Here is a 25,051-nt window from a genome sequence, read left to right on the forward strand (position 1 = left end):
ATGTGCTGCACACTATCTTGAGAATTTTGCGTTGAGTGTTTCGTCACCTTTTCCATAATTAGACCATTACTTTAACAGGTGTGCCTCGACACCAGGAACGCTCTCTTATAATATCCACCCTTCCCGCATTGAGTACGTGAAGTGAGAAACCCTGACAACGTTGTTTACAACGCTGCCAGATTGCAGAAAACAATTTGAGACAGCCCGATCCAATGTTGATTACAGACGAGGATGTAGGCCTAAATAAAGTACGCAAAGAATCACCAGCCACACTCGCTTGTCGTTGAGATGCAGTGGTCTGAGTCGGTTGGTGTTCATCCAGCCGGACTCCACGTCATCCTCAGTGTTCAACAGCCCACCATCACTCTCTCTCCGACACATGTGCAGTTTGCTATGAGCTATGGACACGGACTGACTGTCAGTTAGTCATGAATAACGATGGTCATAAGAGGTCTCATTACCTTATTATCTTCATTAAATCTTGTTTAGTTCATGTGTGCCTTAACAAACCTGTGTTATATACTCCACTGGGATACTGCGTTTTCAAATTTATGCTGGCCCTGTGTTTCCTACCCACAACCACTTGGTCTCACATCTCATTTAGTCGAGATCCTGATTCATATTTGTTGAGCTACCACCCACATTCATTTGTGAATTCTATCAACAATCCTAGCAGTAGCCTACACATATTATGGCTTTAATTCATTAGGTCAACCTTTGACGGTCAACGACATAGATTAGAAGAGGCCAAAAAGCGGCATTTTAGGAGGATTACGGTAGGAATGAACCAGAGGACACAAACGCAATCGTAACCTATGACCTAGTAAATAATTAGCCAAACGTGATATGATTCATGGAACAAAACACAGGTAGTAACGGCTGTGTCACGAACGTTTATATTTCGCAGAGTAGTCCGTAACTGCTGCCATTTCACTTTGCGCAGGGTAAGACAACCTTAAAAACAGGACTATAGGACTATATCATATATTACCTGTTATTGATCTTGGTATCCGAAAACTTCATTACATTTTACTGTCTAAGAATAACCTAAAACTTCCAAATGTTAAGTGATTATCAATTATTGCAGTTTGAGTTTGTAAGCTTGAGGCTCAGTTAAAGAAACATTAGACACAAAACCTAAAACATGTTTGGCCATCTGCTTTACTGTGTTTTGATGTGGACCTAATGTTAATGAACTACTAAGACCAGCCAGGCATTGCGCTAACGTAGGCTACAGTATATTTGCTAATGTGCCACTATCACCATAAGGAAACGGGGTTGTCTTGCACAGACAAACGCAAGGCGACCAGATTAGCCCAAACGTACCATCTTGGGGCTTGTTGTAAGTTAACTAGCGTTTATAAACGAGATTGATATTTCTGCAGTTAATTCCCGAAAAGGATAAACTTAATTAGAGAAAAAACAATTCAGTAAACCATTTAGATTGAATGCACTAACTGTTCCACTTATCCTTTAAGGATGCTTTAATTTAAAACATAATTTAATCAAATGGCAAACGCCACTTATCCTTGTGAAAGCCTCGCACATGCCTACACATTACCCAGTGATACACAGCATTGATCACTTTCTTTGAAAATATGTGACCACTCCTTTTTAGCTGTAATGTAGTGACCTTAGTGTCTAATTGCGTTTAGACATTGGTCTCACTTGTCATTCTATATAGAATCATCCTAGCCAAGAGAAATATCTATCAGTTCATACAGTAGTCTCTACCATTATTGCTTCAGTTCGAAGGAGTGAGACTGATTTTCAGGGTAATTTGGTTTCTTGATGACCTTTTTACCCTGTTTGCAGTGAGAACTATTCCCATACCACTATGTATTTGTTAGGGAATGAAGATGTAAGTAGTTCAATCATGATGCTGATGGTGTATTTCTGTTCTTTACAGTATCCAGATTGCCAGGATCATGGCTGAAGCAAGCCTGACCAACGGGATTCCAGACCCACCTGCTGATCCAATCACTGCGGTCGGAGTGGTGACATCACAAAGCAAGGCACCTGCTCATTACCATGTTGTGAGTACAAGTGTTGTACTGAAACACAAAGAGCTGATTCAAGTCTTAAACACGGTGTATGCCCATTGCGCCTACAGTATTGCACATCTCAATGTAGACCAGCTCATAAGAGATGTTGAGAGTTTGGGAGCGACATCAGATAACTAATTCATGGGGTTTACTTTGATGATTGTGATTGTCCCACTGCTCCTCTTGTTTGTTGTTGTCTGTGGATCTGGTTCACCAGAGGCCGTGGTTTAACAAGCCCTACTGTACTGCATGCCCCCTAGTGCTCTGGCATGGTGTCCCCATGTTTGTTTAGCTTTCTCACAAGCATGAGGGGTTGCAGGCTTTTTGGCTCCCCAGTAATGTTGTGGAGTCTGCGGGTGAGGAGGAAAGTAGGGCAGCCGTTCTATTGGCCCATGGGAGCCATGTTCTCTGATCTGGTGAGAGGAGCAGGAGAGATGGAGAGATGGAGAGAAGGAGCTGTTTTGTTCCTCTAACAAAGGCACAAAGCAAACATTCATATCGCCCAGAGTAGGCTCAGGGGCCAATCTCTTTTCTATCTTCCCATAATCTCTCTGCTCTTCCTCCCCCTTCTTCTCTTTCTTCCTTCAATCCCCCTCTCCTTCCTCCCATCTCCTTCTTCCTCTCTTCCTGCCCCACCCCACGCAGCCCAGCCGCTGCAGTCTCTGGTGGGTGTAGATGGGAAGGCTTTGCCCCCCCTGGCGCTAAACCTGCCTGTTCACCACATGGCGGTGACAAACAGGGAGAGATCCCAGCATCAATGCTGCACCTGTGTGTCTGTTGATCTGACATATCACTCGCTACACGCTAACTGTTCATACAGGGATGCCCACTTCTGTACGTAGTCCTGTGGTATTGGCAAAATCATCCTCCCTCACGTAACAAGCTGGGTTCCCTCTATGGAAGGTTTTTTTTCTTTTTCTTTTTAAGCAGGCCACGACGTTCCGCAGAGCAGATCAAGGAGCTCGTTAACTCTTTTGCTCTTCAGGCGCTCGTCTCTGAGCGACTCTGAACGTTAACAGGTTGTTGAGGCAGCGGAGAGCAGCCCAGATCAAACAGTGCTCCACTGGGATCAGGGTCCTGTACTCAAGCATCAGCAACATCCACACATCAAACACTTTTAGCAGCCTCTGACACACACACACACACACACACACGCACACACACTGCTAAGGGAATCTGTGTGTTACGTTTTCTTATGTATAATAGACAATCCTCATAAAACCTACTCGCATACATGTGTTTGAGGAAGAATGTTGCTAGCCTCATCCGAACATCCTGTTACTGGTTGGAACTTCCTGTGAGCAAGTTGACCAACTTCACAGATGTTGTGGAAGACTCCAAGGTTCTTATCCACAGAAAGATCTGGTATGACTGCAGTAGGGAGAGCTGTAGGTCACCAGGTAATGTCTTACGGTTTCTCAATGTAATTCTACTGTAATTATCCACAGGATTTTGTCTCCTCCTGACTCACCTCCATGTTCATTGGCTAGACTAATACACCAGCTATAGTTGCTCTCTCCATGAGATGTTCTGTGTTGAAATGATGCTTTTTTTGTCTGCCAGTGTTTGCTTTTGATTGCTTAAACCCAAGTCTCGAAAGACCAGATGTATTGAAGGTGCGTCTTATTTCAGCTTCCTCCTGGCTGACATCTCTACTTCATCAGTATCTCTTTATAGATCTTAAACCAGGTTCTTCACAGTCCCCACTAGTCCTCCAGGACTCCTTAGTAGTCGTTAGATCACTTTCACGGTGAGGCTTTTTGGAATTGACAGTTGGATCTGTCAGTCTATCATCTGATTTCAAATCAAACAGGAAGTGATTCATCCCGACATCACAGCGACAACACGCAGCGATTGATGTCAAGTGAGATCCCGGGTACGACCGCGCGGCGCCGCGCAAACGCTAGTTTGAAGACGGAGGCTCGCGGGCAGCGGAGGAGGCGTAGATTGAGAGCGTACACCCCTCGCCCTCCTTCTCTGCCCCTCCGAGGTTGGGGTCGTTTGGCATTCCGGGCACACCGTCCCCTGCTGCTGGCGCGCTGGCAGGAGGACGCCTGAGGGGCCTCCTCTCGGCGCCGTGCCCTCGTTACTCCCCGTCTTGACTTTGGGTTCCACACAGGCAGGCCTTTGTTTACGCTGACAGGATGCGCTGGCTACTGACCTGGAAAAACTGGCCAAGACGGGTTGTCTTGTAAGGGGGGATGGGGGGGGGGAGGGCAGGGGGGATGGGGGGGGGGGGAGGGGGTGTGATGTATAGCCTCCCTTCTGGGACCTTTCACTGTGGCGCATGGTGGAGATGCCCTCTCTCTCTCTCTCTCTCTCCCTCTCTCTTTCTCTTTGTGTCTCCTCTCTCTCACCGTCCATCTCTTTCTCTTCTTTCTTCACTCTCTCTCCTTCTCTTTCTCTCTCATCCTGTCTCTCATCTTGTCTACTGACTGGTGGTTTAACATGAGTCTCTATCCCCTCCTCCTCCCCCTCCAATCACCAGGGTCATTCATCATTATTGTCAGGAAGGTGAGGTGACGTGAGTGGGTGGGTGTGCAGATCTATGACTCCTTTCGTTTCAGTGAACCTCATTACACAGACTCTTCTTTCTAAAGGATTCCTTCAAAAAATTACTCATTTGACTGATTCTTTGATGATAAGACAAGTCTTTAGATAAGCTGGATTGCTGGTCTATGTAAGTGTTACTCATTCACAAACAGGTAGACCAATAATAGCTGTGAACTCACTCTCAACACTAACTGATCCTCGTCTACAATGGTTGGAGATACACTTTCGTCATACATACATACATACATACATACATACGCACACACATACATACATACATACATACATACGCACACACATACTTACGTCATTCACTGTGGCATTACCGGTCCGATAGAATATCGCATAACGCAGTCCCACACTGAATTACTAGGGATTCATACGATTCAGTTCATTCATTGAATACCCAACAGACACGAACAGGGAATGTACAAGTCCTCTTGGTGTGTTTGTGACTGGAGGTCAACAGGAACTAACACCACTTCCACCTCTTCAAAACAACCCATGTTCTCCTCACACCCCACACCAGTATCTTTCAGACGGTTCGTAAAGTTTAGGTTTGGTTCTTCCTTGTTAGTGCAGCTCTTTTTGTCAGGCTGTCTTTAATCAGGCTCGTCTCAGGAGAGGATATATTTAGCCACCTTTTTGGAGGCTAAGGCTCCTTCTTTACCAACATAGGGCACTAATGAGACAGAGCGCCGGTGCAGGGAAGCGTTAATTAAGGCAAGTATGCAAGGGAAGAAGCGAGAGAAGAACGCTCCCTCCGTACATACATTAACTTCATCCCACCTCATCCTTGTAGCCTTCCCCTTGTTTTTTTTTCTCGTAGGTTGCACAAACAACAGATGGCTCCGACGCAGACTTGTGGAAGGACGGCCTATTCAAATCCAAGGTCACACGCTACCTCTGTTTCTCCACAGGAAATGTAAGTAGAAGTGGAGTTTTTTTTTTGGTCCCTATCTCTTCTTTTGTTTGTTTTTTTTGCCTTGCAACTATTTTTTGTGGTTTGGTTTCTCATGATTCCCCATCTCTGTAAATCGCTTTGATGATCAAGATCCCAGAACAGGGATAAACTATATATATATATATTTTTTTGGAGCCTGTGTTTGTCGACCCTGACCCAGAATGTTCCCTGACTTTTAAAAGTATGGTAAGGACTGCCAGCTTGAACTTAGTCTACGAAGATGAGATCTGTATGTTATGTTGTCTGCTACCTCAGTGGGATTCTGTGGATATACTGCATGTGTATCTGTGTCCTCAAGAGAGTATTATTAATTATTATTCATGAGATTACAATGAGCTTTTATCTCTTTTATTTCTATTTATTCTATTAACCTTGTCCCCAAGGAAATTGTGGATACCTGCTAACCACTCTTCAAAGGTGAAGCACACATCCAAAATGTTGAAATTTCGAAAATGAAAACCCTATTTTATAAGAGACGACACTTCAAACGAATAGTTCAATATGGTTCAAAACAGGGCACCTATTTAAATATATGTGTCTCTCTGTCCTCTGAGAGATCCTGCTGTTTGTGTCAGCAGCCAGGATGATTTCTAAACTCTGAATGCATTCCTCCCACGTACTGAATTCTGAATAGATTATGTACAGTTTATAGATTAAACTGTAGAAAGTTGGTAACAAGAAGCATCTTTTACTTTACAATGCAATCCTTAACTTCTCTCTCCATTTGCAGTAGTTTTCAAGTGTTCTCAATGCCCGTTTGACAAAAATGTCCTCAAGTTATCTTTTGTTTTTTCACCTCCACCACCACCTAGGTTATGGTTATATTTTTGGTTGACCGTTGTCTCGATCGAGTCCACAGTTTAGTTTTGATCAGACAAATAACTTTTATCCCCGTTCCTGTGTGTTATCTTAAAATCCATGTCCACACTGTTTTAAACAACTTGACACAAATGAAACATGGCAGAGCCATCAACAAAGGCTATTCTGTCTGCCAGTCAATATAGCCCCAACTGTAATTGTCTTTGACAAAAACAGATTCTGCAAAATTAGTCAGTGAATAATGTGGAGGGAAGTAAACAGGTTGTGATTTATCATCTTCCAGGTTGGAGGTAGATGGCCCCTCTTGTCAGGTCCTGATGGGAAAAATCTCTCTTGCAAAAGAGGTGGGGAAAAAGCTGGAAAAAAAAAAAAGGTTTCATGCATAGTAATAACATTCATCCATATTCTACCCTAAGTCAGAATAAAAACTATGAATAAAAAATGCCTCTAATGGTAATGACTACTGGGCAACAGTAGCAGCGGAATCCAGATTTTCGGACGCCTCCAGTCACGGCTGGGTCACTCTAGTCAGCACTGGCGCTGTGTATTATGGCAATTTATTACCGGGAAAAATGAAAATGTAACGACTGGAGGCTCTGCGCCTGAGAAGAGTCATGCTTGAAAATGTCAACTAAACAATCCCTGATTGTTTTTAACCATTCCCGCCATGATGAACAGGACAACCCCCCCACAACCTTTCTGTTCCTCTCCAAGGGCTGACAATGATTGCAAGTTCACAGATGCATTTTCTTTTTAATATGAGCCATTATAGAATAATTACTTCCACCATTGTGTACTCTCTTTAAAGGCACCCCATTCAATCGTCTTTACGGTTCCTCTGAGAGCTTTCCGAAAAGTACCGTTCTTCACTTTACTTCCTCGCGAAAAAACGGCCATTTGTGGTTCTTGAGTCCTGCAACCGTTGTCTTCCTCTGTCCTTTTCAGAACCAAACAGCGAACGTCGTTGTTGACATGAGGCTGATTGATTTGAAGGACACCTTACCAGAGGGTTTTTCATTCCTCTCAGAAACACTGGACACACGTAAGTCGCAGGTTCATCCCGACCAAAAACCCGAAGGTTTTAATCACACCTCTCCTCTTCCTCTCACCTTCCTTGACCCAGAGTGTGACTGTTTCCTCCAGGGCAGCTGAGAGAGTGAATGTTTTATTGGCGCAAGTTAGTTTAATTTATGATGGTCTGTAGGAATAAAATAAACATTTTGCCCCGGAGGTAGAAGAGACGAGAATCATGAGTCATTGTTTATCTCAGCTGGAGCTGGGCTCTCTTTATGAGGGGCTTATTTATTTATGTATTTATTTGGGAAGAGGACGAGAGGATGGGGCTTATCTAATATTAATGAAATGCATCCCCAGGTGCTTTAGTGCCTTTTCAGTGCTATGTATTTCTAACCTCACTATCCATGCCTTGGAAATGCAATAATATTTTGGTGTCGGGAAGCCGGGAAGCCAGACAGCTTGTTTGTTATGTTAGTTATCATTTACACTGAACTTTTTGCTTCTGCTCGGATATAAATGACCCAGGCTGAAAAGTAATATGGCTGTGCAAAGCGATGTCTGGGACAAAGTGAGGAAAATGTAATGTTTTATTACTGTGTGTGTTTCCATGTTTAATGTACACTATACATCTGACAAAATGTATGAAGTTCAACTCTAAACCCTAAATATTAAGTCAAATGCACAGTTTATATTTTCCAGATGTGGACTGTAGTTGTCTGGGGATTGACTTGCGTCATCCGTTCCCCAAAAATAATTTGTAGGATTAAAGACCTTAACGGGGTTACCATGACGACGGCGCTCTGGGCCGCCAAGAAACAGATTTGGAGATGTGTCAGTGTTTTAGGATTTTACCTACTTATAAAATATATTCTAGTGTCTCAGCAAAACCTGGAAAGAGCGTTCTGTAATTTGACTCTGGCTTGAGACTGTCTGTCTGTCCACACAAGTCTGGGTGTGTTTGTCTGTTCCTCTCCCCCCTGACCAGACTCTCTCCTGCAGCCTTCCTCAGTCCTAGCCCCAGGGACCCCCTGCCCTGCATGCTTCATGTTTCCCTCTACGAACACACCTAATTCAAATGAATGGGTCGTTATCAAGCTCAGGAGAAGACAACAACCCATTCATTTGAGGTGCTGGAAGGGAGAAACATCTCGAACATGTAGGGCAGGGGGGGTACCAGAGGACCAGGACTGAGAAAATGTGCTCTTCTCTGCCTCCCAGAGGAGCCTGCCCTGAGGAAGAAGAGGTTGTGTGTCAAGCTCTGCCCTCGCAGAGACACCCAGACTGCTGTGTGTGACCTCGCGATTATCTCCAAGGCCAAACACACACCCGCTAACTACACCTGTATAGGGTGAGTACAGCGGGCCCGTAGAAGCAGTCTGCATGGAGATTGTCGTGTTTATCCACTCCGAAATGTCATTTTTGTTATTTTGACGTTCTGTTGGTGTGCTGTTTCCATAGGGAGCTGAACGGTATGGGGATATGGTATCGGATGGGCAGTGTGCACCAGGAAGAGTCCACCGATGTTCCCATATCCAGCCCAACAAGGTAAAGTAGACCGATACTATTGAACTCTTGAGCTCTCAAGCTGGCCGCTGAGCCCTTGACCTCTGCACCGATACGCTTGACACTTTAATCACATCCCTTCGCGCCACTTTTCATTTCTGTCTTCAAGCATTATTGGTGAGAGTCTCAGATTCATGATTCTCATTGCCAGTGACTGCTTTGCTCATGACTTGTAACATGAGCCGGCAACGCACACCAGACACAGCAGGACTCCAGCAACACAGCGGCGTCCAACCCAGCAAGTGTAGCTCCCAGCGCGTTAGCAACACACCACCCAGCAAGGTGTTCGTAGTTCCTGGGTTACAACACAAGGTGTCATTCCTGTGTCACAGAGTAAGACTCTTGACCCATTGTCAGTGTTGTTGACGAGACACTGAACATCAGTGTTAGGGATGTTGACAGTCCTCTCCCTGTATTCATGTTAGTGTTGTTCTTGTAGTTGAGGGATCCATGGCAGATAAGTGACACACAGACAGGTCCACCACGGAATATGAGCAGACACGGGCTGGACCCAAGGGCGTGCCCAGCCCCAGACAGGACCCCCAGAATGGAACTGTGGGTTCAGCGTGGGCTAAACTCCTGCTAGTGCATAGTCCCAAGAGGAAGAGGAGGAGGAGGAGGAGGAGGAAGGCTCGGTGAGTGTGGTGACAGCAGCGCCGCTGCACGGAGCAGAGGGGAAGAGGTGTAGCCTGGAGAGGGGCAGACAGCTGCTGAGGAGGGGAGGAGAGGAGGGGAGGGGAGGAGAGGAGGGAGGAGAGGAGGGGAGGAGAGAAAGGGAGGAGAGGAGGGGAGGAGAGGAGGAGAGGGAGCCCTGCCTAGCTGTACCCTGCCCCAGCCACAGCTGCACTGTCTTCCCCTGCCCAGGGGCCTGTGGAGCGAACAGCATGGCTTTGTACCCAGTCCAGCTCCAACGGCTCAATTATTTATCGTGATGAAGTGCTGGGGATTTCCTGAGAAAATGGTAAACAAACAATGGCGTCTCCTTCAGTGAGGTGGCGCTGTTGCCAGAGTTGTACGATGCTGTGTTTGGGGCTGGTACAGGAGTGTGGATGGTGTTCCTTGGGGCTCAGGGCGGAGTGACACTAGCCAGAGGATTCCGCCACTGCTCTGATGACAAACCTTGTGATGAAGGATCTCTGAAGTACCCCATTTTTAGGATAAAAAAAAAAGAACCCCCCCCTCCTTTTTTTTTTTTTTACAAACAGAACCCAGACCAGAGTTTAGGAAGGGAATCTTGCATATTTGGGGAGAAGGTAATTAGTCATGTTTGATATATTGAAATGCTAGAGAAAGCGCCTCAAATACGAACGGTAATTCTTTGCTCTTTTTGAAGCCCACTTTCAAGCTGCTGAGGCATTGGAGTGAGAATAAATTGCACCTCGAAGCAACACCCCACCTCACCCCTTCCATCGCCTGCTGAGATCACAGACTCCTGTTTTTGTATTAACATTCAAATTCATGCTACGTCGTGACAGTCTTACTTTTAGTGAATTTCCATCCACTTTCCAGGCTTGCAGGGCAGGAAGGTGAGATGAAGATACTCCCAAAGATATAGCACAGTGCCAATTTTGTGTGAATTTCATTTCTTAATTGGCCGTAGTTTTCCCGAGTGCAGAATCCTCTTTCTAAACGGGTAGACATCCAGCAGGGAGAGGGGACAGTTGCTCGTTCTTTGTCCTGAGCAAGCTCCGGCATAAATGAACCTTACTACCTTCCGGGCTTTACTTAGGGAGTGTATCTGGGACACTACAGCTGTGATACTGTGTGTGTGTGTCGTGGTAAGTTGTTAAACCATGCACTGAGAATCTTGTGAAGGCTGAAATCCACAGCCAGAGATTTGTCTTTATCCATATTCAGCATGAGTTCATTCTGTCTCCTTGAAGCTATCTACAGTTTAACAACTTTATGAAAAATCGCACCCTTTAAAATTAAGTGCCCTTTGCAGTCAGTGGAAAAGATGTTTTAAACACAGTCAATAATGTGCACAATTTCAACGACCCTTGTAAGTTTGAATCCTGGTGTTCCCTCAAACACTACCGTGCATTGCCTCGGGCAACAAGATCGAGGAGTGTCCTTGAATGAACCACGGAAGCAGGTTTTATAGTTGGTTATGACAGGGTGTTTATGTTAGTCATTTCCATGCTCAGCCTGTATGAGATTGTTTGTTTTATGTTATGAAGATACAGGCCTACTACACATCATTTGTATTGTTCTGTGTTTTATTTAAAGTAGGAGCTAAACCAGAGAGGGGCTGTTTCATCTCTCACGTGTCTGCTTGAGTGAAGTTTAGTTACATGGTTAATTGCTGCAGTTTGCTACCCCGTTCTGCTTTAATTCATGCTTTTGATGGCATCACTATTTTGGCGCCCTTTTCGAGGTGCAGGTTCCTGACTTCCTGGTTGCAAGGATGTGGAGAATCTGTGCCATCCAGTCACGCTTTTAAAATGTGCAGAGTAAAGGGTGCCTCGCTCGCTGGCAATGCTGCCAACTGTCCTCCTGATAAACCTGTCATTACTGAGACAGATGCCTGACCTCTGGATCCACTGGTGGCATATATTAGCCTTGTGCTAATATTGCAATTTCATTTTGTTCTCCCTCAGAATCAAGACTTCTGGTCTCTCAGAATAAAAACCTGGTGTGTGTGTGTGTGTGTGTATACTTTTATAAATTGAAGGGAATACAAATATATGTTAAGGCCCAGCTTAGTATTTTGCACATTGTAAATGTGGGTGTTATTTTCCATCAGCTCAGATGGATAGAAGTAGAACAATTAAATTCAGTCAGCATGCATCACTGGATGTTTATAGTTTTTTACCCTCTGGCTTCGACGCTCTGTATCACTGACTGGGGATAGACACTAGGTCCATCCCCTGCAGGCCACCCTAGTCAACCAGCCCTCTCTCACCATCAAGAGGAACAGCATCATTAACCGTGTCCTGGTTTGACAGAAGTCATGACTGTAATAAAATTATCACTTTTTTTTTTTTTTTTTTTTACCAACTAACTTTGCGGAATCCTTCAAGTTCCAGGTATGTTTCAAATCAAGTAAACGGAGTAAAGGGAGGCACAAACGCCAGAGCTAAATAGTAAGATCGCATTTGTGAATCCAGACCGAGATTCTTATCAGCACCTGACACAAAGCTTAGAGGATGATAATGACGGGTGTGAAAGCAGTGTCTGCAAAGCACAACTGTCTACACGTTGAGGAAGGTGTGGAGATGTTGTCATGGGGGAAGCAGGATGAGTGTCAAAACGAGAGCTACTAACCCTCTGTATTACAGATACGGCTCGTCACTGCTAGTATTTTTATCCACATCTCTCGGTAGAATACCACTTGTCTGTCCACTAGATAACAGACGTGATTCTCTGCTTCTTGGATAGACAGCTCTATTTTATTTTCTCACATTCTATTTCCAAAACCTCACGGAAGGGGTGCACATCAAACACCGCACTACGCGCGTAAATTAAGTGATTAATTCTTATTTTACATATGCAAATATATATATTGCATTTTTTCTTAACATCTGAATGTCAATAAATACATAATCTTCCATTACTCTCTGCTTTATGGGTCTTCCATTTCACTGGGCCAAAATACTTTTGAGTGGTGTTGTAATTGTTGTAATCCGTTTGTCCATGTTCCCAGTTTAGCTATAATTTAATGAGGATCTACACTGTAATTAAATATTCAAATTGGGAATATGTGTCAATATGGCTCTCGTTGCCTGAAATGATGATTAATTGTAGTGAAAACTCCCGTGGCCAACATAATCTGAGCCCAAACGCTGCAGTTGATTATGTAGCAATGCACTTGGCTTCCCCGTTTTCAGAATTAGACATAAAATTAATTTGCCATATGTTCTCCTCACCAGTGCACCAAAAATCACAGAATTTGGGCTGAGACTCTTTCCTTTGTGTCTAAAGCTGCTGAATATGTACATAGTAACACATACATTCCAAACTTTCATCCTTAATTGCAAGCTTGCTGAAAACTTGCTGAAAAATGCACTCTGCACTAATCATGTTTTTCCCAAAATATTGTTTTTGTATCGAAGGATTAAGCAAGCTACGTACATTCTCATCTGGGTTTTGTTGATTAGCTAATCATTATTTTACCTGGAATTGCTTTCAAATGACTATGCTGTACACTTATCACTGTGTTGACCTTATCAAATGGATAATATCAATACAAAGCGGATGTCTTGGGTCGTGTTTCTCTGGGTGCCCCATTTGCATCTGTGAATCTCAGTGAAGCTGCCTATTGTTCTATATTGTATCATAAACTCAGCCATTCAGCTCTGATTTCTATAAAAGAGCATCAAAACTATCTCCTTTCATTTTATCTTTGTTTGTGAAATGTCTCAATTCTTGGGGAGACATGTACCCCTCTGTCTTTTACGTGGAGTCAACCTTTGCAGGCTGAAGGAAGTCTTCATTAAATGTGGCAATCGGTTCAACAAGATTGATGCCAACCTTTTAAAAATTCAGCATTGTCTGGGATTTAACATGACCAAATGCTGATGTAAATGAACAGGGGAAAAGTCGACCCTATCGTTGCAAATAAATCTGAGTTGCACTGCTCTGATCATAAATACAACAAGCTGTCAGAAGGCTAGTTTTACTGCCCTTGATGGAAATTATTGTTTTTTTTTTTATCCCATCCAATAGATAGGAGCATGGAATATCCACAACTCATGTAGTATCTTTCTCACAGTATGCAGATGTATACTTAGTTATTTTCAAGCTCCCTAAAGTTAAGATTAATAGTTGCTATGACAGCCATAAACAGTGCAGACTATGTAAAATAGCAAACATCCATAAGCAGAGACACTTCATCCTCTAACTTTCTGAAAGTTGCCATGTCATCCTTCTCCATCCACAGTTCCCACCCTCACGTTCCCTCCCCATATGCAAGTCTCTGTTTCACGTGCAACTTCTCAAAATACATCTTAATCCAATCCCCTTGACCTTGGCAAAGACAATATCGGGTTCTTATTATGAGAATGTTTTGTGAGCAACTTTTATAGATTTTCTCAAAGTTAAGATGCATTTAATAAAAGTGTTCGGTCTGAGGACATTTAACTTCAAAGCATGTGCAAAGCTATGTTATGCAGCCATCTTGAAGCTTGATGAATTCCTACTGCTCTGGCTGGCTTTATCGATTAGTGAGTCTCGGGGTGAAACTCATGAGAGCTTGATTGATGAGGATTGCAATCGTACATGTTTGTTAGCTGCGACTTCCCATGAAGTATACTCTGTGCTGTTTTCAATAATACAGTATACAATTCCCAGGAATTACACTTTCCTTGTGTGCTAACCATATGCTAACCAGTCCCACATCCAGGAGGCTAACTCTAAGGAAGGAAGGGAGACAGTGTGGAAGGGAAAGAGGGAGTGTGAGGGAGAGTGGGTATAGGGTTGGTGGTGGGGTGGGGTGGGGGTCCTGACGATGACAGGCTTGAACAGGTGGTTCCTTCTGTTTTGAATCCATCCCACACAGAATCCCCATCATCATGGCCGCCTGCTGTAAATCTTAGACAGACAGATGTTACCTGAAACACTGTGAAGGTGCTGAACATGCACGTGATGCTGTTCCCTATGTCTGTTCCAGGCCAGCAGAGAAGGACCCTAGCAGCCTTTACAGAAGGACCTCGAGCAGACCAGACTACCAACACCAGACTTCAGGCCTCTACACCATGTCAGGTCAAATATCCTGTCAACAGACTCCTCGTGTACTCTAACTTATGACGAGCCTTTCTCTGAGGTTTCAGTGGAAGATGTTGGCCGGCGTTTCGATTTTTGGTCAAAATCGAAACGCTCAACATTCTTTCAGCGATGTTCGTGCTAAAAAGCTGCATCTTAAATTGGATGACTCGAGTTAGACTTATACTCAAAGCTCTAGAGCGTGTGCAGCTGTATTGTATGTCTTTATGGAAGTATTTAATCTCTGCCAGTGTGAAAAGAGCCGTTGTGGTAATTGATCTACAAATACTGTGTGTGTGTGTGTGTGTCTTTCATCACTGGGCGGGTACAGAGCGGTGCTTATCTGTAAGAGTGAACACTGCCTCCCAGAGGGCTTCACCACTACACTCAGGAGAACAGCTGTCAAATATGATCCAACGCGTGGCATCGTCACATCTACCTTCCCTTCCTTTTACTCCTCGTGTGGTCGAGACTGAAGTTAAACGCTCCCTGGGCTGATAACCAATGAAAGTATTTGATGAAAGGCAGCCGAGGTTAGGTCTTCATGCCACGGCGCGGGTAGGCAGAGCTGGTCTAGGTGAGGTGGGAGGGTGGGTAGTGGAGGTGGAGAGAGCGGAGGTGGGAGGGTGGCTAGTGGAGGTGGAGAGAGCGGAGGTGGGAGGGATAGTAGTGGAGGTGTAGAGAGCAGAGGAGGCAGGAAAAGGCAGCCTTTATCCAGCTGGAGAGAGACACCATGTGGCGAGGGTTCATCCTGCTCCAGAGAAGAGGACTGTCAGGGCAATGCTGGGATCCCACTTATCCCTGTCAGACTCTGGTTGTCTTCCTGCTTACTGTTTGGCCTGACACATAGGTGACACTATCTACCAGCCTGTCAGAGCACGCATGGTTTTTAGACCATGAGCAAGAGATGTCTTTCATAAAAGATGGGATGCATTTCCAATGTGTGTTTCTAAGCAGTGATTTGGAGATAAATCTTCATTCAGATTTTTGTTTTCTGTTGAAATGTTTTACACCTGTAATTTATAGGATTTCATAAGATATCATACATGCATGAATGTATAGTTAATTACACATTCATGTTTTTGTTTTACGTGAATGCTAATATTCTGGTATTGTTACAATTCAGGTGATGGTATGGAGGGAGCTTTGAAAGGGTAGACAAGGACAGCAAAGGATTTGAGTTATCATGTGTGCCATGCTTTGTCTGAACAGAGGTTCAAGTGGCACTGAAAAGTAGGCTAATACAGCACTCCTCCAGAGTCATGTATGACCAGGGACCTGGCTCCCAGGGGCCTGGCTCCCAGGGGCCTGGCTCCCAGGGGCCTGGCTCCCAGGGGCCTGGCTCTCAGGGGCCTGGCTCTCAGGGGCCTGGCTCTCAGGGGCCTGGCTCTCAGGGGCCTGGCTCTCAGGGGCCTGGCTCCCAGGGGCCTGGCTCTCAGGGGCCTGGCTCTCAGGGGCCTGGCTCTCAGGGGCCTGGCTCTCAGGGGCCTGGCTCTCAGGGGCCTGGCTCTCAGGGGCCTTGGTTAGAGGCAGAGCCCTCATCCAGCCCCAGGTTCAAAGGGTTAGAAGCAGCCTCAACTTCGTTAGCAAAGTGACGGCCTACACCAGAGTGTGGGGTTGTGGCAGTCAGCGGAGTTGTGTTCCCCGGGAGCTGTGTGGTGTGTGTGATGTGTGTGTGATGTGTGTGTGTGGGGGGTGTGTTGACAGCTGGCCAGTTTCGAGATGGTCTAAAACCATGTGGGTTGTGTCAAGCCAGCGCGGGCACCTTCTTTAGGATTGATGAATTGCCTGTTTTCTTGATTAAACCCTCCGTCACTTCCAAACAAAAAAAAAAAAAAAAAAAAACGAAAACGAAAAAAACACCAACACACAAAAAGAATGATCCGGGGGGAGGGTACGAAACAAGTCGAGGAAATCTGTCATCTTCAGTCACATTATGTACCATTGTGATATGCAGGGACTTTGACATTTATTACCAGAATATTAAAAACAAATCCACGTAGAATTTCCAACCCTCACTCAAGCTAGTTCTTAGCAGAGAGGAAGCTTTCATAGCAGTCCCCGACCCTGTTATGTTACTGGTAGCTCTTTGATCTTATGGTGAATTTCTGTACCAATTATTACTCATGCAATTGACAGAAACTAAGGGCATCTCTCCACATAATTAGAAAGTGAAAAAAGCCTCAATTATTGTTTTGTTTTTAAAGCTATGTTTTGCATTTTGCAAAATAAATGTCGAGGAAATGTGTCAAGTTTTATCATTTTTTTTATTGTGTGCTTTATTTATTTTTATATGACTAGATGCTTCTCTATTTAAACATGTTAAATGGACCTAATGCATATAACTCCTGGTTTCTTGTTATGCTGTAGGCTTTTAATAAAATTATGCATCGAATAGGCTAATAGTATTCAGCAGCCATCCTCCTGATAAATAGGTAAACCTTATAAAAAGTAATACATTAACATATCTATTGAATTAATCAAAAAGGATCTTGACACCGGTCTTGATATAATGTAATATGGAGAGCAATTATTTCCTTATCCATTAAAAGAAGTTCAATTAACAGACGGGAGACAGTTCATCCTTTGCAGAAGGAAAAAAATAAAAAGGAAGATTCAAAATTAACTTGGGTTTGCAAAATACCACAGCAGCAGAGACAATGATTTTAGATTTTCCCGAACAGATATTAGAATCCACATTAGACTATGCACATCTGTTTTTAATTTGGCCCAAATAATTAGAAAATGCAACGAAGCTCTCCAATTAAAACACCACTTTATGCTGTTTAATAATACCCTCATAATATTATAGCTTATGAAATGACAGGTGAGCTGGTGTATGAATAAAACATAAAGTGACTGAAAAAGAAGAAGAAAAAAAAAAAACTAGACAGTTGTTGGGGGCTTTTAAATGCTCTACATAATTTGCATATATTAATCTCCTCTTTTCAGCCTTATCAACCATTCCACTGTATTTGAAGTTAAAATAGTTGTGACAGGCAGGGGTACGCATGGTTTTTCCAAGGATTTATTACTTGTATAATTCTGGATCTTTAATAAGCCAATATGACGGATCCTCAGAATTCACTAGAATTCAGTTAATTGTTCCAGATGGTACTCACTGATTATGCAAAATTACTTTCTTTCTCTTCTTTTTCCCCAACTACACCATTTTTTGATTGACTAACACAGAGAAAAAAGATTATTTTTGGCCCAGCGCTTTCATTAAGAAGCTTCTCATCAGGTTTCAAACAAAAGTTCCATCTTATCTCCCTGTGTGGCTCTGCGCTGGTGCGGGCAGAGAGAGGCTAAGCTTGTCCGCTGCTCTAATCTCAAACCATGATGGATCTCAGCTGCTACTGAACTGGTGGAGCTGTATTTTAGAATAACAGAATTATTTTAGCTGAGGGATTAAAAAAGCACAAGCTCTGTCTAAGGACACTAAGGAGACTCTTGTCCATGCTGCAAGGGAGTGGCACCTCTAGTGGTGATAGGGCACATTGCAGAAACCGTTGTGATTCATTTTCATATAACCCTGACCCATGTTCAATGAGATAACCAAAGTAAATCTTGAATGGAAATCTAATTAGGTTAATGGTTTTGGATACTGTTGATACTCATGAGCAGGCACTTTTCCTTTTTTGAATTAGCCAAGAAAACAATAACCGATGTTAAGCTAAATATATCGATCATCAACTTATGAAAGATTCACAACACAATAGCAATTTGTTTTTTTTCTAAATCAACTGTCACTTGCATTTGTAAAAACTGCCTAGCAGTCCTTATCTTTTGACTTCTTCCAAACCTAGTTTGGTATGTCTATTATTGTTATCCAATATCAGTATCAATTTCACATAGATAAATGGCTTTGAATGGTTTCGGAGGCTGGACTCTGGAGCCCTATTTGTCATAGCATTCTGCAGCTCCCTGTGATGGAAGATGGTGTCCATTATTCTTTGTAGACAGACATGGAAGTCCTCAACATATGAGCCTGTCACTGCTCTCTTCCTCTCTTCACATACAGCAGGGTTTGTTATCACACATCTAATTAGAACTTGATAAAAAATATCCCCCCCCCCCCCCCCCCCCCCCCCAAATCCAGTCATTAAATTTAGTTTAGGGAGATTTATGGTCAAATATGCCTTAAAGATCTTTTAATGGCTCTGCTGACTTGTTCAGTTTGTAATTAATGATCTTCTAATACATGCTGTAGTGTGATTTAGAAAGCACAATGAGATTCTGGAAATGAAGTCATTTTAGCAAAGGGCATCTGGGTCCTCCCTGAGGTTGCGTTTAGAAGTTATCCTGATATTCTTCACCAGGAGCAGTTAAAACATCCAGTAACTAATACCCCCCATCGCAGCACAGTTAACAATACCTTGTTCGAACACACTTACTAATGCCGTTAAATAGAATCTGTAGATTTACAGTGGATGTACTTAAGTGGACGTGTACTCACTTAACTGAGAACAGTGGATGTACTTAAGTGGACGTGTACTCACTTAACTGAGAACAGTGGATGTACTTAAGTGGACGTGTACTCACTTAACTGAGAACAGTGGATGTACTTAAGTGGACGTGTACTCACTTAACTGAGAACAGTGGATGTACTTAAGTGGACGTGTACTCACTTAACTGAGAACAGTGGATGTACTTAAGTGGACGTGTACTCACTTAACTGAGAACAGTGGCCAGTGGAGAGCTTATTAGCATAATAAATGGCAGAATGGCATTGGTTGATTGGTTTAGCGGGGTGATGAATAGGTGGCGGGCTGGGTTAGAGGCTGCCAAGCAGGCCCCTCTGGCTGTCATCCCCTCTGTCATCCCCCTTGCTTCCCTGATGGTAGCCTTCATCACTCACCATGTAAGGTGCCACTTCACGTTTCCGGGTAGTGAGAGCAAGGAGGACTTAATAACGCCACCCGAACCCTTACAGGGTGTTCAGCTCAAAGCTCACAGGCAGCTCACAGCTCGAGGGAGGGAGGGAGGGAGGGAGGGGGAGTCACCTAACACTGATGTACTGGTGAAGGAGAGGGGGCAGCATGGTGGGTAACTGTGAAGTCAATGATCATCACAGATCAAATGACAGCATGGGTGTGGGGGGGTGGGGGGGGTGGGGGTGTGGTCATGTGACCCAGGCTTCAGTGGTGGGGAGTCTTTCTAGTTATGTATTATTATTTTTATTTTTTTTTAGCTCGCCACATCCCTCGCATCATTACGGGTTAGTAGGCCCACAGAACCGCTAATTAAGAGGGGATTTGTGTAATTATGCCTTCTGCTGTGTCCCATCCGGTGTACGCAATTTACTGTCAGCTCCGTGCCAGGTTTCAGCCCTGTCCAGAGAGGCACACTCCACTTATACACACATCCTGCAGCACATTTACCAGCACAACCAGCTGGGGACCCTGCCACTGTTAAGTTCTAAAAGACAATGTGCTACTTATCAAACGCTTATTATTTTTCCAATCCCCGTACTTGTGCTAAGTGATGGTTGTCAGCCAACGTTGTAATATTAAGATTCTTATTTTGGGATTATGCTGTTGAAATCGCAGTGTATCACTGTAGATACATCTCTGGTACTTTCTCAGTAATGTGTTATCTATAGTAGTTATCTATAGGCTATGGATATTTTAATGACTTGGGTTGATTCCAATTCTTAAGTGGAAGTATTCCACTGTCTGTTCTGCCATGTGCTTGGATGGAAGAAATGTGGCCCCGCATAGGTAATGTTGTCGGAAATGAGCATGTGCCTCTTCAAAACCTTCACTGTGGTGCCAGAATGTTTGTGGCCAGCCCGGTAGGTACCGCTGGTTCTGCCCACTTTCTAGAAGACTGATGGACCAGAGCCCAACTGGGGCTTCCTCCTGGCTCTCTACCCACCGCCTGATTTCAAGGGCTGCTTGTCACACAGATGGAAAAATAACTTCCTCCTTCCCTGCTAAATACTCCTCCGCATTCCCTCGGCTCTCCTTCTCTCAGTAAACCTGAGAGTCTGCTTAGCAGCTAGCTGCTTAGCAGCAATCCGCAGAGACCCCCCAGGTCCTGCACCTCTCGCACTCATCTTGTAGGACCGGACAGTCGGTTGTAGCCGATATCAGTCACCAGGAAGGAGTTTAAGGCTGCTCGAAGTTAATCCATTTCACTAGGCAGAATATGTAAACATTGAGTCGTTTTAATGGAAGACATTTTTCGAAGGAGCCTGGTGTGTGTCTGTGTGCATTATGAGGAACCGTAGACACGTGGAGGTAATGGATTCCGTTGTTTGTGTGTCTCCACACCTTTCTGCATCCCCTTGAGAAGTAACAGCTCTTGTCAGCAGGAGGTTTCGAGACTCTTCAGAGGATTGTTCAGTCTCCCCTTATTATTTCTGGAGGTATTGTGGAATAATAATAAGAAAAGAAAAAAAAAGATAAAAGAATGGAGAAAAAAAAGAGAATGGAATTCATCGAGCTCATAGTCATTAAAATAATCTGAAAATAGCAGCGCGCCATCATCTGTTCCCACAGCACGGGTCAGATACTCTGACACCTCCAAAATTCCTCCTGTCAGGGTAGGGGGCCATTTGTATTCTCTCTCATTAGGCAATTTGACTAATGACCTGCCGTGGCAGCAGAGTTACTGAGGGCCCCCTCTCCTCTCCTCCTCTCTCCCTCTCTCCTCCTCTCTCCCTGCTACTCTACTCCTCTCTCCTCTCTTATCTCCCTTCTCTCCCCTCTCTCCCTTCTGCTCTTTTCTCTCCCCACTCCTCCCCTTTCTCCCCTCTTTTCTCTCAGCACTCCCCATCCCCCTCTCCTCTCCTCCTCTCTCCCCTCTCTCCCTGCTACTCTCCTCCTCTCTCCTCTCTTGTATCTCCCTTCTCTCCTCTCTCTCTCTCTTCTCCTCTTTTCTCTCCCCATCCCCATCCCCCTTCTCCTCTTCCCTGCCGCAGCCTCGCCACACAGTGTCTCCAGGCATGGCACAGATGGCATGCCCCGGCGACAAAGTAAACGACAATATGTCTGGGAGATGCTGTCAGGGCCGGGCACTATTCTTCACGTCAGAGAGGGGCTAAGGGCTGTGAGTGGGCAAGAGGGCTCCTCCCGCCGCTTGCCTCTGCTGGAGCCTCCACCATTATCCTGATGACTGACAGGCAGTACGACCTGGACGTGGTATACTGGAGCTCAGGGTTTCTGTTCCAAACTAATACTCGCCCCCTGACAGGAAATACACAATCAGTATTTCCACAAGCGAGCCTGTTGACAAGCCGGATGCTGCCGCAGTATAAACGTCTACCTACGATGTGAGCGCTGCTTAGCTATCCGATGGGATCGCCGTGCAGATCCACCTGGATAATCACAGTGGACAGAGGTCAATTCAATCCTGTAAGGGGCGGTGAAGCGCCCAAATAAAAGTTCATCAACATTCTCCGTGTGGTCGGTGCGGAGGTGAGGTCCAGGTAACGTGAGGCTCGCTTGATCACTCCCACGTGGCGCTCCATCCGTCAGCGTCAGAAAATACCTCGTAAATGTGGGGGGATCAGATGGCTGAGCGGTTAGCGAGTCGGACTATTAATCAGAAGGTTGCGGGTTTGATTCCCGGTTGTGCCAAATGACGTTGTGCCCTTGGGCAAGGCACTTCACCCTACTTGCTTCAGGGGGAATGTCCCTGTACTTACTGTAAGTCGCTCTGGATAAGAGCGTCTGCTAAATGACTAAATTAAAAGGTAAATGTGCGTGTGTGTGGGTGTACCTGTGAGCGTGCGCAGGTGCATGTGTGCGTGTCGCCTGGCGTGGTTGATACCGGGACAGCTGAGGTTGCCGGGTGACAGTGCATCCAGCGGTAGATGTGTGAGGGATTAGGAGCTCGGCGCCGCGTTGGAGGAAGCCCTGCCCCGTCCTCAAACAGTCATCCGTCTGAGCCCAGGGACTGGAGATGACAATGCAGCCATTCCTCATTGCACCTGGCAGAGCCATTAATAAGGCAATGATCCACACGGGGCCCTTTGCTGACTCTGTTCTTTACACCAGCATCAGTCAGACCACAGGGCCTCGCTGTCTAGACCCTCTGTCCTCAACACCCACCCCCTCGCCACCTCCGTCATCACCACGAGCCGCCACCACGTTGTCAGCGCTGCATCTTCATCACCCCTACGATCATCATCATCATCACCCTCACCACCATTGTCATCCTCACGACCGTAATCGCCATCATCATCTCCGCGCTTGTCGTCATCCTAATCACCTCTCAAACGTTTTGCTCATGGGGGGATGCTGATCTCACACAGTGCCAGATCCCACCAGGAGGCATATGTTTTCCCCGGCATACGTTAAACTGTCATACCCAGCCTGTAACACCCAGCTTGTAATACCAGGGACAGCTTTCCCAGAACCCCTGGTGCTGGCCTGTGACTTCACTGATGTGCCTGTAACAGACTGCAGCCTGGGTCGTCAGAGAGGGCAGAGGCACGCTTCATATCACCAGCCTCGGGCCAGAAGATTGGACTCACATGACTTCAATCCTCTCCAGTGCCGGACCCGTCACTGGTATGGTGCCATATCCATTTCCCGCCCCCGGACAATCTGCCCCCCCCCTGTTCCTCCTGAGAGATGGGGCCCTCCAGTATGGATGGTGGAGGAATACTAAGTGAGATCCGATTTAGAATGGAATCCTTGAACAATAAAGAAGAGGGGCCGGTCTTCAGCCGTGTCTTCATCCGCCTGCGACACACATCCATCACAGGCCGCAATCTGCACACTCCAGCTTCTGCTTGCTGGCTATCGATTCAAATGTATCCCCTGCCCCCCCCCCCGCCCCCCCCGCCTACCCCTCAGCCCCCACGGCGGTCGTCGGGACACGAGAACACATGTTTATTCTCTTGTTTTTATGGGCTTAAACAAGCCATCATATTCAGCCAATCACTGCTTGCCGGGCAGTTCCAGAGAGCCCCTTTAGCTGTGACTGCAGCTGGAGCAGGCAACAGTGAGGCGGAGGAGAAGCACGGAGCCTGGCCAGCTCTGAGTGAGGTGGATCTGACACACCAAGACTGGGTCATATTGGTGTGGTGGTGGTGGGGAGGGGTGGAGGGGGATGGATGTGGGGGCTACAGGGGGAGCAAAGATGTCAGCCAAACAGGCTCCTTCTGGCCTTCCTGGCTCTGCACTTACAGTACTCTGATTTACAGTAGGTGTGAGTTAGGGTCGGTGTGGTGAGACTGAATGAGTCAGTCTTTGCTCTGCAGGCCTGAGGTCCTGAGAGCTGTGGGGCTGGACCACAAAGATCTCGTTGTAGCAGAAATCCACACGAGGGGAAAGCAGAGGAACCATGAATCTGGGGAAAGTCGAAAACTGTCCGAATGAAGAATCCTTTTAAACTGCGCGTAATATTTCCTACGAAACTGCAGTATCAGTTCCAAAAAGCGTCTCATAAGAAGCCCTTTCATCCATTTATGGTTTCTGTTTCCTGTGCCAGGAGGCTGACTGACTCGATGTTTGCGCCACAGCGAGAGGAAGTCGGGGAGTTTTCTTAATTTGGAGTTTGGAAGTGAAGTCGAGCAGGTTTCCCTCTCTCTCTGGCACAGAGAGCTTTTGTGTCCCCTGTCACCCGTCGGTAATTTGGGCTCTAATGTATTTCATAAACAAAGGCCTGCTCTCTAGCCTGTCAGCCTTGACACCCTGGGCATGCTCAGACTGCTCCAGTATAGGGGTTACACCATGAATAATCAACAGTAGCCATCACACCGTTTTAACCATGATCATTATGATAAAGGGCATACACTTAATTACAGCCCTGCTTAATTATAGCTCTGTTGAAGCTCGTTTGTTTGGTCAAATGCTAATTATACCACCACCGCTCTTGGCAAGTCCTCGTTTCAATCCACTTTTTTTTTTTTTTTTCGCCTGCCGAATAGTGCCGCTTATTTTCATGCAAATTGATATCCGGTGACTGTTTTGTCTCCGTCCTCTCCCCTCTTTCGGCGCGAGTGTGAGTGCGTCTTTGTTTTGGAGACGCGCATCTCCCCGACGAGACAGAATCTGGAATAATCAAGAGTAATTAAAGTGGAAGGGACTGGGGGGGTGGAAGGGTTGAGGTGCTCAAATACAGTGGAGGATCAGAAAGGCTTTCATCTTCTTGCCATCGAGAGATGGCTCGGGGGGGGGGGGGGGGTGAGCTGCACTGTTATTATATATTGTCACATTCAGCCCTGTTGAAATGTTTCATATGCAGAATGGGGAGTGATCGGGTTTATCAACTCAGGGTTGTTTTTCTTTTCCTTTCAGTCGTGGATGACATACCCTTCATGGTTTCTGACAAACATATCGGCCCTAGCGGAGAAGTGAGTATTTTAGTCTTCTGTAAACAAGAACCTCAGCCTCTTGTCCTCCTCCTAGTGCTCACACTGCTTGTATCT

At 45.4% G+C, this 25,051-nt stretch overlaps 1 protein-coding gene across 6 annotated transcripts in view; it reads left to right on the top strand.

Annotated features, from left to right (window-relative positions):
* Nucleotides 1-635: 635 nt before the first annotated feature.
* The window catches only part of mvb12bb (multivesicular body subunit 12Bb), a 30,047-nt gene continuing 5,631 nt past the window's right edge, over nt 636-25,051 (top strand). For 2 of the 6 annotated variants that reach the window (XM_084695294.1, XM_084695298.1), the window contains exons 1-8: nt 838-944; nt 1,910-2,036; nt 5,428-5,523; nt 7,327-7,423; nt 8,617-8,746; nt 8,857-8,943; nt 14,573-14,664; nt 24,921-24,976. In XM_084695294.1, coding sequence (XP_084551420.1) covers nt 1,929-2,036; nt 5,428-5,523; nt 7,327-7,423; nt 8,617-8,746; nt 8,857-8,943; nt 14,573-14,664; nt 24,921-24,976 — 666 coding nt within the window. In that variant the 5' untranslated portion in view covers nt 838-944; nt 1,910-1,928. Of the gene's footprint in view, nt 777-837; nt 945-1,269; nt 1,343-1,909; nt 2,037-5,427; nt 5,524-7,326; nt 7,424-8,616; nt 8,747-8,856; nt 8,944-14,572; nt 14,665-24,920; nt 24,977-25,051 lie in introns of those variants that run through there. The other 4 variants (XM_084695295.1, XM_084695296.1, XM_084695297.1 and 1 more) reach the window with 4 other exon arrangements.

This window comes from Hypomesus nipponensis, chromosome 28, assembly GCF_054491055.1.
Source record: "Hypomesus nipponensis isolate SF chromosome 28, ASM5449105v1, whole genome shotgun sequence".
NCBI lineage: Eukaryota > Metazoa > Chordata > Actinopteri > Osmeriformes > Osmeridae > Hypomesus > Hypomesus nipponensis.